Source organism: Mixophyes fleayi, chromosome 5, assembly GCF_038048845.1.
Source record: "Mixophyes fleayi isolate aMixFle1 chromosome 5, aMixFle1.hap1, whole genome shotgun sequence".
In the NCBI taxonomy this organism is placed as follows: Eukaryota; Metazoa; Chordata; class Amphibia; order Anura; family Limnodynastidae; genus Mixophyes; species Mixophyes fleayi.
In genome coordinates, this window is record NC_134406.1 from 153,105,640 (window position 1) to 153,121,519 (window position 15,880).

At 33.5% G+C, this 15,880-nt stretch overlaps 1 protein-coding gene across 1 annotated transcript in view; it reads right to left on the reverse strand.

Annotated features, from left to right (window-relative positions):
• Nucleotides 1-15,880, reverse strand: part of CDH12 (cadherin 12) — a 689,066-nt gene that overhangs the window by 242,087 nt on the left and 431,099 nt on the right. Inside the window, exon 4 of the mRNA XM_075212929.1 lies at nucleotides 6,198-6,594. Within this exon, the coding sequence (XP_075069030.1) occupies nucleotides 6,198-6,434 (237 nt within the window). The 5' untranslated portion in view covers nucleotides 6,435-6,594. The remainder of the gene's footprint in view (nucleotides 1-6,197; nucleotides 6,595-15,880) is intronic.

The window sequence follows — 15,880 nt, forward strand, 5'->3', positions numbered from 1 at the left end:
TGTATCAAACTATTGTCCCATTGATTGTAAGGGCTTTGCGAGTCTTGCAAGAAGGACCCTATTACCTCTCTGTATGTATGTATTACCCACTATTGTTTTTACTGTTTGTTCCCAACTGTAACATGCTATGGAATCTGCTGACACTATATAAATAAATGTTGATGATGATGATGATGATGATATTATTTATCATTAACACAGATTCAAACATACACTATATAATGGGCACCTTAATCTCCATTGCATGTAAAGCAAATAAGACAATTTCTAAGACACTTAACTACTTGTATTATGCAGAAAGAATATATGAAAAGTAGAAACTTGCATTATACACATTTTTAATCTGTTTATAGGGTAAATATCAAAATGCCCTTAAAATGTATGCTGTACTGTATCTCATGATCAAGGGACAATTCAAAGACAGATAAAAAATATGACTAACTATTTTTAAAATCATCTTGCCCCTGAAGATATGCACCTCAAACATACATAATACTTGGAGAGAGAATCTTTTCTTCCTAAACCACGACCTGTCTAAGAACCAACTCCCTTAACATTTGCTATGACTTTCTTTTGCTTGAAGCAGTCTTTTGAAAGTCATTGGCACCATTTCAAGGCAACTTCAATCTGGATGAGAAAGTGTTGAGCAGTAAAACATTTTTAGAAAGGCTAATCCAAAGTTTTTTAAGAACCACAGCTCATATGCTGGAAGGATATGCTCATGGGAAAACTTTTAACTGGTCAGTGTAAACAGGCACATTCCTGGGGGAGGTTCTGTTGGCCAGAAACTCACCAGTCCGACCCTGTGTATTTGATTCAAGTTAATTTCTTGTAGAACTGAACTTAAATATCTACTACAAAGTTTGTTCAATTGCTGATAATGCAGTTGTGCTCAATAAGGACTATGACTGCCATTTTCGTGTAATCTTATAGATGCAAAATTAGACTTTAGAATCTGCAGATGGAAAAAAAACATAAAAACACAAATTAAACATGACATTATATTAGTTGTATCGCTAATCCTGATTTGGACAGACCAGCACACATAAGGTGAATGTTGTTTTCACTATAAAGTGAGATAGTGACTTATAGCCCTGTAGAGGCAGATAAAATTTGATTTGCAGGCACAAATAATGTATTAGTTTGTGGCTAAACGTACTGGAAAAATAGATAATATGTTAAGAGCATGATATGTTAAGTAAAATATCGCAGAATAGGCAGACTATTTTCAATTTTTTTATACTTGTGTCTCCAATTTCTTCATCTTTGCACAGATATATCTAAGTACAGCTGCATACTTAGGGGGTTATTTAAATATTATAGGATTAAAAACCCTAACCTAGCAGGCGGGGATTCGATAACCCTGATCCCTTGGCATTTACTTACTGCAGTAGCACAATTCTGTATTTTAGCTTCCTCATGTGAAAGCAGGTGTGTGGCAAGATTTGTTTTGCCTTGTTCAAAAATCAATTATTTGAAACTCCCCCTCTAGAAATCTTGCAAATATCATATAAGGAGGCAACAGTTGTTACTTCACACCAAATATGATAGATAGGAAACCTATGTGTCCTAGCTTTTTGTTATGTCACACTGAAAATATTTTGCTTGGAATCCTTGTTAATGGACCAGATCCAATTTCATATTGTTTGGTGTTGAGTGTGAACTTTATACCCAGTGCACATGAAGATTCAATATATCATTCACTTTTATGTTAATAGATTATGGCATAGAGTACATGTTAGTACATTAAACCCATAATAAAATGACCTACATTCTTTGCCAGCACATCTGTCATTATATTAAACGGTTGAACAATTGCAATTCACAAAACAGTAAAGATTTAAGCAGGGTAGTTTGTTTATGTTAAGGAATATTTTACGTGTCTATGTTAGCAGCTAAAAGTGTCTTTTAAAATTATTCAGTAAATGTCACACTTTGAAATGTAGTGATATATGTCTTATATTATTGCAAAGACTTTGGGTGGGTAATATCTATATGCTACTATATTGACTTTTCATGTATATGATTTGTGCTCTGGATATCTCTTTACTGAAGTTAAGAACACTGTGACCTCATTAATATAGTGTATTTGGCATGAGATTGGGGTGATGTGAGAACAGATTTATGAGCCCTAGAAGGGTTCTGGAATATCATAAACTTAAAAAAAAGATTGAAAATAATTAATAAATATAAATTAGTTAATATTCTACATTCGCATATTATGCAGAGCACACACAAGTGAGCTAAGCAGACCTGTTTATTCCATGAGGCGAGGTGAAAACCTTGTTTCATATGGTACCATCTTAGAGGGGGCAGAGACAAGGTTCTCACCTTATCTTCTGGCCCTCAATCTGCTCTTGATCCCCCTCTTAAGTCACCCTGTTCCATCATTACAGGAGGGAGGGCAGTGTGACACTAATTAGTCATTGCTTTTGCACAGTCATAATTAGGATCACAAGTGGAAACTCTACTTTTGGGGCCAGCCACCACTCTGCTTTCATGTTTACTACAAGAGGAAATGCAGGCGATTGATGTCCTATTGCTCTCTCTCCTAAAATCAAAATTATAGGAGGGATGAAGGTTTTTTTTTATAATCCTGAAACCTTCTTAATCACCACTAAATAAGTAAACAAAGACAATACAGTGATCAGAGTGGGTCGGTATATGATGATGTGTCACTTGTCCTTCTGCTTTGATTGCAAAACTATTACATTTTATTTACTTAAATTTTCCATACCGCTACTTCTAAATTTCAATACCACTACTTCTAAATTGCTCCTTTGATCTCTGTATATTTATCAAACAAAACAAACAGTAATGCCATAACATAATGAAAAAATGTAAATGTATCAAATAAAGAAAAGTAAACTCTGGAGTAACACTGTGATGTTATTTACAATATAACCATACAGTTCCAACACAAACAAAGCTGGTTGTTATGATTAGTAACCACCTTCTACTCAAGTTAAAGTGGATTTTCCACATCAGGAGACTATATTGGCTTCATCAGGCTATTGTTTATTTTTGTTGCTTTTATACTAGATAAATTTAGTCACTGGGTACAATTTTATCCAATGCAGAGATCATAGCAGAAATGTGATATATCCTCAGATACTAAATAAGCACATATATAATGGGATCAGAAAAGGAAGGGATGTCTGAGCATTTCATTGATTAAATATACTGTACATATGTAATGCTTAGCAATTAAAAAATTAAAAACAACCTAAATAAAAGCTCAATTTAAATACATATTAAAAATATGCAACAATCACAAAAGTGTCTATAACACATTAATATAAAATATCAATCTAAAAGAAACATAAACAATTCAATGATAGAAATAAAAATATCAATCTTAAAGTAGATATCATAGAAAAATTCACTATAGATTAAATAATGGATTAAATAAGGAAATGAAAGCAAGAGAATCTCAATTGAGAATATAACCCCACTTTATAATTCAACAAATGCTGAAAACGATTATATATAATGTATATATTGTAAGTTGTATATTGATATCATGAATATTACATACATTAGCTTAATCAATACTGGTATTCAATTCATAACTTGAAATATATATCTTGTTGTAAACAATAGATACATGAAATTGTTTCAAAGTGACTGTGGAACCAGTTGCAAAATTAAAAACTTCCGCTAAATCCTCAACCTCTAAGTAAAATAAAATATATAGCTAAATTCAAGCAAGGAAAGCAGGTTTTACCATGTTCACCTGAGATGAATGTGTTTGCACTTAAATGGCTGCAATGTACAGTTTCTCTAACATTTTTCCATGTGAAATGCAAAAGCAAACCTTCAAATGGTCACAACCAATTTGAACACAGTAATGGCCATTGTTTAAATTTTAAATAAGTTAAATATACTATAAAATGTAGCCACTTAAGAAAAACTATAAAATGTTGCTTTTTTCATTTTAATTGCAAACTTCAAATTCAAGTTAACAGTTTAGCAGTTGTAAAATACACACTAGTATAAACCAAAACTGAATTTCATTATTTTTAAGATTGGTTTGGCCAAAAGTTTCATGCCATTAGTCTGGGTAGATTTGATCAAAGTTCAAAATGGCTTGAATAGTATGTGACTCTCTAATAAACAAAACACTATATGGATAAATTCAGTATATCATGCAATATTCCGAAAAGTGTAAAGGAAAAGTTATGAATGTTTACCAATGTTCATGCTTCAAAATACTTTGCATCTACATTTGTGGTATTCATCCTATGTTTATTGTATCATATTGCCCTATTATTTGCACTCATTAATATTTTTTTACTTTTCAGCAATCAGACAGGAGCAATTTAATGAATGGGTTAAATACAGACATAAAGCCAATATGCCGAGGTAAGTTAATATATTCAGCAAGCTCATTTTGGAAATCACATTTTTGTTAATGAAAACAAAGCAATACAAAAGTATATTTTGAAAGTCATTTTAAATCAATGTGCAGATATAGAAATAAACATTATATGTTGAGAACTAACGTTTAAAAAATCATGCCTGAAGATCCATTGGTGGGTGCAGCTGTCAGTCACTTAATAAATAATTATCACTTTATGTAAACATGGAGTGACTGAACTAAAGCACTAGACTATAATGGAGAATAGCATATGTAATTTATCAAGGGAATGAACTTGCAAGAGAGGTATATAGTAAGTAAAATAATGGTTATTTTGTGGTTGTATATCCAAGACATAACATTGACTACAACATGGAACATTTTAAAGACAAATAAACCAAAATCGAAGCTCAATAACACCTTATTTTAAGCACAATAAAAAGATAGTGGGCCCGAGTCATTAAGGAGAATAAGGCAAAAACAAACAGTAAATGTTCTCCAGGACAAACCATGTTACAATGCAAGGAGTGCAAATTATTTTGCACATAAGTTAAATACTGGCTGTTTTTTTTCATCTAAAACACATATACTTGTTAGTTCTATTTTTACACTGAAATTTAAAGTTGATCTACTCCAACTATAAATCAATCCCCATATTTTAAATTTACCTCCCCCTCCAATGCAACATGGTTTTGCCCAGTTGCAAAGTTACTAATTTGTAATGCTTTGCTCTCCTTCATGACTCAGGCCCAGTATGCTTTGTTCCACATGTATTGGTTTACTTTTCACTTATGCAACAAAATAGTGTATAGATCTGGCATGGAAAGCTGTTAAATATTGCTTAAAGTTTTCTGGTTTTCAGTCACCTCTCTCCATTGCCTATCTTAGTGTGCCTACTTGCTGAGCAAATCAGCTTTGAAAAGGATCAAGAGTTTGGACAAAGTACAGGTGGTTCACCTTTTGGAGGGAAATATATAGCTCTGCATGCTAACATGCATGTTGGCGACTTTGCTATCTATCATCTATACGGTGACCCAGAAGCAGCCTCAGCAAAAATATGATGTGAGACCATGAAGTTGCCAATCACTTGAGTCCCAGAACTCTTTTTATGCTCTCAAAAGTTTCCTCTCCTGAGTAGGATTTGCTTATATGTATTTTGTCCTTAGGAATTCACTTAGAAATCTCATTGTTTCGGCAAGGCTGTCTCTGTAACACTTCAAATGTTGACCAGAAAGTCCTGGGTGAAACAGTTTTTCAGTAGATAGAAATTCTGTGTCAGCACCAGTCTGTGACATGCTCCAGTGGGCACAGAATTGACTTAAAAGGCTGTCATGTAAATGTCATTTCCCAGTTTTAGTACCAGCACAATTTAGGACCAGTACAAATCATGTGACGTTTGGTCCTATAGTTGTATGTCTTTAGGTCTGTTCTGAATTTAAATCTTTAAATGTTACCTGTTCGTATTACTGTAAAGTACACATTTAACTCTGTTCTGTACACTGCTATCCCTTTTGGTAGATATGAGTTTTTTTCCAAGCTGCATGCTCAAATACATTCTGGTAAAAGTTGCTGTCCTGTTTTTAGTCACTGATTTGTAAAACTAAATGCCAGCTTTTCAATCAGCAATATCTTTCCTAGCATCCATTTGCATCCACTATTACATTAATACAATGTAAATAGCAGCAGAGTGGTTTATAGAGTAGTCTTATTAAACAAAATGCAATGTTACAAGATTTTGAAGTAAAGCATTACACAAAAGACAATTTTAAAATGAAATAAACTTTGAGTTTTCATTGTGATTAGATGTTTAGAATTGACATTAAATAAAAAGTAATACCTTTCCCACATATTGTGGCTCAGATCCCATGTATTCTTCCAGCACAAAGAATTGATTCCATACCCAACCACGCTTAACTCTCTGTGTTGCTGATCTCCTTCCCAACATTGTGATGATAACATTTTCTTTTTGCTTGAAAGCTGAAATTTGTGGGGGGTGCTGTGAATGCAGTGGTGTTAAGAGACCTCCATCAAAAAGGAACCAAAGAAGCAGCGATAAGCAGTTCCTTGTAAGCATTGGAAAAGACGTCCCTACAGCTGGTAGTTAAAATGCCAACACTGTAGGATCCAGTTTGAAGGTTATTTTCTTTTTACCATACAATTCCTACTGTTGCACAATATGCATCAAAAATATTTCTTCAGCTGACAAGATTGTCATCACATTTCCCAATGGATTCCTGTAATTATACAGACAAAATAAATACTATACTGTATTCCTAAAAATCTTATAAAATATATACAGTAGCAAGTCAGATTTATTTTCAAATTATATACGTTATAATGGCTTCAAATAAGCAACATAATAAGACATCATAAAATACAAAAATCAGCAAGCGTAAAATAAACCGTTGAAAGTAATATTGTTGATTTCAGGATGTGGGAGAGATCCCATGTGGACTAAACACTAATATTGCCGCAAAATAAACTTAATATTTATGAAAATGTCCATTTGGGAATTTGGCTCTTGAAATGATAATAACCATATTAAGAGAGTAACAGCAAGCAGTGCATTTTTTAAATAACTTAAATTCCTATAATACATTTTATAAATATGGCACAGGATTTCCCTAGTGATGATCCAAACAAATAATACATATGAATTATTTAAAATCAACAGTGTGCCTAACTAAAAATGCGGGCTTAAAGTAATGAGTGGATAATGTTCATTAACACAATTATCCTGATTTAGCATACTATTGCTAACATCAATAAAGTATTGGTATTGCCATTTGAACATTAGGTGATTGGAGTATTAGTAATGTAAATGTATTTACATGACTACAATCTTTACATTTCTAGCCGTAATATTTCTGTCTATGAGAACAGCGCATAACATTTTCTGCTATAACTATTACATTTAAAAAAAAAATGATTTAAGATTAACAAGATCAGTGGTTCTTAAGCTGAGTGCACCTCTGTCAAGCAACAGTTTAAATACCTCTCCTGTGCCACACATCGAATTTCGCTTAATAATTAATTGCTCATGTGTTAGAGACAGTTCTATTGGGTTACTATATTTGAAATAATTTTTTAGGTGAGTGATAACATTATATATTTAAAAGTGTGTAACTAAATCGATATATGTAACATTCTGCTATAAGAAAATATCTTTCAATTTCCATCACCTTTGCAAAGTCAAAGAAACACTTATCTAAATTCAACATGTTTTAAAATTTAATTTTAATAGACATGTGTGTATCAGTATTTTCAATAAATTGATGTTGTCCTGATTATAAAAATATAAACATATTTTTCAAGGGGGTGCAAGAACATATTTTGAGAATCAAAGGGGTAATGACCACCAAACAAATTAAGAACCACTGAATTAAATGCAAAAAAAGTAAAGTGGGCATTTAACAGGAAGTATAAACATGTTTGGATTATAATCTCATATAACCTCAATTATAATTATTATCTCCTTGCTTAGAAGGCATCAGTCTTTACCATACATACCTGCTGTTTAGAAAAAAATCATGGTATTTTACCAAAAATTATTCTCTATGCTGCCACATATTCACTCAGCAAAGGGGCATATACATATAAAATAAGAAATATAATTAAAAAAATAGTTTAACTGCAAACTGCTGACATGAACTGAAGGAGAAGATGCTCTTGGCCCATGCAATATGTCATGCAACAGATCTGGTCTTAACTAGAATTTCTTGCTTCACAGTGATTACTTGAAGCAATATGTAAACCCCCAAGAATAATGGTGAATTTAAAACAACCCCTATTGGAATAGGATTTATCCTGTGAATGGATTAAATAACAAAGGGTTTAAAGAGGAGGAGACTGCTTATATTGACAGAGTTTAACACACATAGGGGTAAATGTATCAAGCTGAGAGTTTTCTGGCGGGTTTGAAAAGTGGAGATGTTGCCTATAGCAACCAATCAGATTCTAGCTGTCATTTTGTAGAATGTACTAAATAAATGATAGCTAGAATCTGATTGGTTTTTCAAACCCGCCGGAAAACTCTCAGCTTGATACATTTACCCAGTAATCTCTTATTTGCTGTGTTGAAATTCTAAAAGAATATACTACCCTGTTTGTTACTTACAGAATTTATGTCTAACAATATGATTTACTGCAGTTGTGGGATACTGTTATTTTAATTGCATTTAATTTTTCCTGATTTTTACTAATGCTATATCAAGATGATTATTTTTTATGAAATGCTCTTTATTGTTGTGTTGCTGTCAGGAGGGCATCTGGACTATACACAGAAAAATTAGAACAACTGTACACTTAAAATCAACGCAGGAATACCCCCACCTCTGTCTGCCAGTCAGAAGCACCTATTTCATATCAATACTATCTGTCATTCAGAAGCACCTAAAACAGTTTAACACTAGTTTAAATTTATTTACTCTATTCTATACATTCTATAAAATATTGCAGTGGGAATTCATTACTTTGAAGGCAGCAATGACGTACCCACAAACCCCCACTAAAAGGAAGTGCAGCCCTCCAATTTCTAAATGTGTAACTGGAAGTAATATGTACTTAGGAATAATACATGCAAATTAATTTTAATATTATTTGTCTTTATCTGAAGTTTGGTCACATTTGCTGCTAATAACCAGTTTATAAGTTGATATGGCATTTGACAACTAGACAAGCTGAATTTGCCAAAAGTTCTTGCATTTTTGTGATTCATAACTTGGATTTTATTTTATCCTTGTGAAAACATGGACTTGAAGATGGATCAGTGGCTGGAGAGAATACAGTTTCCATATATCAATAGCCAGGCGTACCAGTTATTGCCCTGTGGACTAATTTGTAAGATGCACACTGATGAATGAAACTTGACATTGTGAATGATCACCTTATTACGCTAAATCTCAACATTCATATCTCTTATCATACACATTACATGTCAACTCTCATAGTAATTCATCACATCATGCTCACAAATTTATATTCTGCCCTAAGCCACTGTAATGTGGCAACAAATTAGATTTATTTCTGTAACATTTTGTTATTTGGCACATTTTGTAATGGTTGGGTTAAAATTTAACTGTCTCATGAAGTAGAGGGCCCAGTTCCTTCAGTCAAAGCACATGTGGTATGTATGTTAATTTGTAAACTAAGGGTTCCCAGAACTAGGCATAGTGACGAAGAAACCGACAGCTGCCCTGAATTATAGACCACTGGTCAAAGAATATAAATACAGCACACCAGGCCTCAACCATGCACCTATATATATATAATCTGCAAATATATATCCACCACTGAGGAGTAGCAGTAACAGAGAATATGGTGACTTATAATATAATTTTACCTCTCTACCATGTCTGCTCGGGTGGGGTACGCGACAGCACTGAATTTTTTTTTTACAAAAGTGAGTGTGACAAAATACTTCCGATTGCAGTTTTTTACAAAGGGTTTGGCATTATAGAGCTGGCGGTTCTCACATTGCCCCCTTAATACTAGCAATGTAACAGTCGCCATTTAAAGTAACGTTAATCTGAGTGCCAGCATGTTGTACAGTCGGTGTTCAGAGCACGGTTTCTGGAATTGTTCTCTTTCACTTTTTCTGTAAGTCGCTATTTCAAAAGTGCCTACAATCGGAATTATTTTGTCCGCTCACTTTTGTTGGAAATGTAGTCATCGCATTAATGACTACCACCGGTCTGCTCATGCAACCTTTGGCAACAGAGTATTTTATTTATTCGGAAGATGAAAGCATTTAGTTGGTGCACTGATGTTCTGCTCTGTATCAGAGCAAAAACTATCTGTAATGTTGGTGACCTTGTTCTGCTCTGTGATTTATCCTGTTTAACACATTTGTCTAACAAAGACAAAGAGTACAATTTCGGCCTAATTCATTAAGGAAAGTAAGGCAAACCATGTTACAATGCAAGGGGTGCAAATTAGTTTTTTTATTTTGCACATAAGAACAACACTGGCTATTTTTCATATGGTTTTGTCAAGGTGCAAAGTTACTCCTTTTTTTTAAATTTACTTTCCTTAATGAATCAGGCCCTTTGTGTATATGTAGTTTTTGGTATAGTGTGAGTAGGTTAGGCCTTTTGTACATGTTTATACAATTTTAAAAGTAAATGAGAGGCATACCAGTATATATATTGAAAACATTTTTGTTTTGCTAGTTTGGTGTCCGATGGAAGGCTGTTGTTTCTCTTGAGAGTGGTGGCTTTTTAACCTTCCAGTGAAGCAGGAACCATTAGTTATACCACAAAGTTCCCGGATGGCAGAATTAGGATGGAACACCTCGTATGAACGTATTGCTAATACAGTGAGCGAAGGAGAAGTTTTACAAAGGTGACATCCGCGATACCTCACACAGCCGCAGACTTTACTTCTATCCCCTCCGGAGGGTTTGATTTTGCTTTTACTGGTAGGAAGTTTATTTTCTTTTTCCTGTTGGGGATCAGGATGTGGACTTATATTCTGCCTTGGTAAGCCTTCATACTGAAAAAGCTTATTCCTTGGAGGATTTGCAGTCGGAGTCCCACTTTCTTAATTTGTGGGGATCGTTTCTCCTTATATATGATACCATCTGAGGATTTCTGGATTCTCTAATTATTTCTATGGAGGACCATGAAAGAGGCCTTATTGGACTCTAGATTTATTGTACTACATGATTTGTGCTCCTGAGTTAGGAAGCCTTTTATAGTAGTCATACTATTAGAATATTGTTTTTACATATTTTATGTGTTTATTTTATAGTGTTATGAATTACATTATTAATTTGTGATTGAACCAATCTCTTTCACCTTTTGTTTTATTATTATTTATTATTTATTATTTATTATACACCTCTATATGTATGTGATTGGCTACTTTCCTCAGTGCCATTTTTTTCAGGTGTTCTTATATTACTTAGGGTTCCAATAGGCCCTTGATGAGCTGCAGTGGGAATTGGCTTATCGTAAGATATTGATTTACACAGCTGCCTTTGAATTATATTCATCTGCCTTCTTCTGTGAGCGCCAGACTCAACCCTCTGGTGGATCATTGGTTGCAAAATAGTTATAAATGGCTAGCATGAGCTGATTAAAGACTTAGATTGCTATTTGAAAATAACTGCTGTAATATGCAGTCAACTGCCACTAATATTAGAAACTGTTTTTGCCTGCATATGGGATATTTGGTTGGTCTATTAGACAGCCAAATATAGCCCATTGGGGAAATAAAGAATATATAATATTGCATACAGGGTCACTTCTTCCCAGAAAGCTGGAAAAGTTACACATGACCATTGACAGAAGAGGTCTACATCAATTGTTGCACATTTTCAGCCTTTTGGGCAGTCTGAGGAATGGCCGATCGGGTATTTCATTTTTGATGACATATAAACTTGGTTGGGGGTTTTGTAAGCCATATCTTGGTAGTTGCGCGGTGGGTACAATTTTAATATAAGATGAATGTTGTTTATTATACCCAGCACCTACATTGCTGAAAAGTGTTGTGTCCATGTTTAAGATTCCTGAGTTAACACACTAAGGGCTAGATTTACTAAGCTGCAGGTTTGAAAAAGTGGGGATGTTGCCTATAGCAACCAATCAGATTCTAGCTATCATTTTGTAGAAGGTACTAAATAAATTAAAGCTAGAATCTGATTGGTTGCTATAGGCAACATCCCCACTTTTTCTGACTGAAATTCAAATGTGAGCCATTTTTGCCTGATAATTGAACATAAGGTGTTAACTATTTCATATTGTTTCACATATTTGAGGATTATCTGAAAACAGTGTACTGCTTTAATGAATGAAATGTCCCTGAAGAATAAAATATATATTACACCTTATTTTGTGAGTGTGGCTTATGAAAAGCATCTAAAGGTGTTTCAAGCTGGTCAGTTCCAGATAAGCTCATTAAGTCATGTTACAGGATCTTAGTATATGAAAATGATTAGACTTTGTAATATTGGACAAATGTGTTCTAATTTCATAAGACATGTGAAGTGTGGCCATGCAATTTTATTAAATAATTTTTATTCATCAAGCTTGACTATGACATCCTCAACTTTGGTTGAATTTGTGGATATGAGAGCTTCTATTGATGTCTGATACCCATTACTATATATCTGTGTTTAACAAAAAATAATTTTGTGGGCAAAATAAGACATGGTAGATGGGATTGAAATTGCATTGACCATAATTTAGGCGACAGATTTAAAATCTTTGTTGAGAAGTATAGCCCTATAACAACTTGTGAGAGGTAGAATCCTCTCTAGTTTTAGAATGACTATGATTCTGTATAGTTTCTGACCTTAAGTAAAGATATTGTTAGAGTGAGGTGAAGGTTAGGGTTACCTCTTCTTTTAGGGTTTTATAATATCCTGCATTAAAGCTATCTGGTCTGGGAGATTTAATTATGGCTAATGATTTAATAGTGGGAAAGGCTTTTTTGTGACTGACCTCTCCACTACTGAGAGTTTGAGTTGCTCAGTTTTCTGTAGTAATGTTAGTCCTTCCATTTTCTTATCTTGTTTGGCTGAATTAAGATTTTTATAATATTTCACAAATATCACATATTGTGGCAGGGTCTGTGGTTTGATATTGTCTTAATTGACATTTTTTTCTGGGAACCTTTGGTCAAGTGTACAAGTAGTTTGCTATCTATGAAAACTGTTTGTTAAATACTTGTGCTGTCAGTACACCTCTGTGAGTTTTACTGTGGTTTGAGACGTTGCTGTTTAATTATACTATGTATATAGGATATGAGAAGTTCTGTCAGCACAGTGTAGGAGGTACTTAAAAAAGAGTGGTATTGTCTGTGTGTTCTATATTATCATCAACAAAATTGTGCCATGTGAATTAAAGCAGTGGAAAGAAGGTCTCTGATCGGCTCTGATAGCCAGGAAATCTCCAGTTACTTGTGAATTTTCTAATCATATCTAATTGTAGAGTTATAGATATGGTGACATGGTCATAAATAATAAAATCATGCAGGCTTTTTCAATTTTTTTGAAGAGGCATCACATACTGGTAATTACCATGACCAGAACATTAATGGAAAAGATTTTAAAGGATTAGACTCAAAAGGGACAGACAAGTCCAACAATAGCAAAATAGAAGGGACAATATTACAGCATAACACATTTTTTTGTTTTTCTGCCATGCGCAAATATTTTAGCGGACTTTTCAGCTAGGTGATACCATTTTGGATAGTTTGCAAATAGATGCAAGTAACAACAGTATAGAATGTGTCAGTATATATTTGATGTAATATATAGCGTTGGAACAAGAGCAATAAGGTGATATTTTAGTTTTGCGTACTGTCTGCCTAATTCAACTTTTCCCTATATGCAAAATGCCAGACAACAAATAGAAGGAGGTACCTGACAGCTGAGCTTCTGGTCAATTGTAGGGATTTCAACAGGAACACTTTCTGACTCTAAAGTCTTACTCTCACAATTATCAGATGATATTTTATAAACATAATCTGCGCACCATTTCACCTTATAACAATGCACACTATATATATATGTTTCCTCTTTGTTCCACAGAATATTCACCCCATTATGCATTTGGGTCTGCATTTTCCACATATATCTGTAAAAATTTGATTGTAAATGTTCCACCCATAATTCAATATTAGTACCCAGCCAAAGTCAAAGATTGTGTTGCTAACAATTCCTACCTCTGTACAATGTCCACTATAACGTTTTATTTCGGCAAATTTCCATCTCAACGTAGCTCATCTCAACAATTTATGCACGATTCACATCAACTGTGAAACATATACATGTATAGTTTAACAATGCCAATTTTCCTTTTTATGAACCCATAATTTAACCTGAAATAGAGACTTAGAACTACTTAAGAATGTGCAGAGGTTGATAGTGCAAAACAAGTGAGAACTGCAGGATGCACTGTAAAATTGTTTTATTATATATGAAATAAAACAATATAGCATTTAAAAATGTGCAACATGGAAAACAAAACCATAAAGTTTTATGAACCAAATCATAACAACTCAATAATAAGATCCCAATTACAAAAAAATGAATGCCATAAAAACAGAATAATATGGTATTAATGTTTATTCCAAAGTAATACTTTGTCAGCAGCATGCTAGTCTGAAAATATTTTGCAAAGTGAGATTAAGCTAAGTGCATAAGAAAACATTTTCCTGCAGTTGCATCATTACTTTTTGGACATATAATTCAGTAGAAGTATATTTACTACAAGTACAAGCCTTGCTGGATGATTTTGCCTCTAAAAGCATTTACAAAGGCCTGTACATTCTTCTTGTAGTACGCCAAGAGACCAATATACATCAACATGTAGAAACCAATCATGATTAAAGTTTTTGGAGCATAAAATATTGGTCATCGCTTACCATTTTTGAGCACATTTTACTATAATAAATGGATGACGATATGTCCCTAAGTCAGACTTGTTACAGGCTAAATGGCTTTCTACAATATCATTGAAAAGAGCAAGTCTATTTAAAACTATTAAAGCCAATCAATTTCTGAAAAATACATATAAAAAAAAATCAGTATAACTAGAATTTTTGGAGCACAAGACCAGAAGGTCCCTGATGCAAGCTTTTAGACCATGTCAAAGCAATAGCAACTTATAAACTAAATTTTAGAAAAGTGGGAAGAGATGACCAGGAATTATTGATCAACTATTTATAATGTAACAATGCCCTCCACCCAAATGCAGTGGGGGAGGGTGCAGAAGATATATCCAGTTCCTTAGGCTTCTATCCCAATCTTAGTTGCATTCACAATTTAGCAGGCATCTTTTTAGATGGCCACATTTTACATTTGGGTACAATTCATAATGAATGGAAATTAATATGTGCACATTATTTATTTTTAAAATAGGGCACACACTAAATTCCCTTTGTCATGGCATATAACAAATATAAATGTGTGGCAAAATATCTGTATTTTTAAAAAGAAACGGAACAGCTCAACTTAATTGATGATAATACAAATGTACAAATTGGTAGTTCTGTGAGACAATGTTTTATCTTTTCTATGTGTTTCAGTCACAGACAAAAAATCCTCAAAATAGTTTACAAATAAAATGCAGAATTGCATGTGAACCTAATATATATTTATATGTATTCTGGACTAAAATAGGCATCTGTGAACTGACTTGTGTTTTTCCAGCATCTGTATTTTCCACCAATTGGTAATTGTCTATTATTGAAGGTTGGTTTTCTCATTCCAAAAAACTAAAACAAACTGTAGTCTAAAATGTTACTCATATATCCTGAAAACAGCGAGACATCATATTGACCCAGTTTAAGACACCTTAAGATGAATGCCTTCCTGAACAACCATTGGACACTTTAAATTTATACGTATATATATTTTCGATAATTTGTTATATATGAATGCATGTCATCTAGACAAAATTGTCACAAAGAGGGTGATCTCTTAAAAGTATTTTCAAATAATGCCACAAGCAAAGGATTTCCTACACTGCCCATTAGTTTTGAATAATTAATTCAGCAGGTGTCCTCAATATT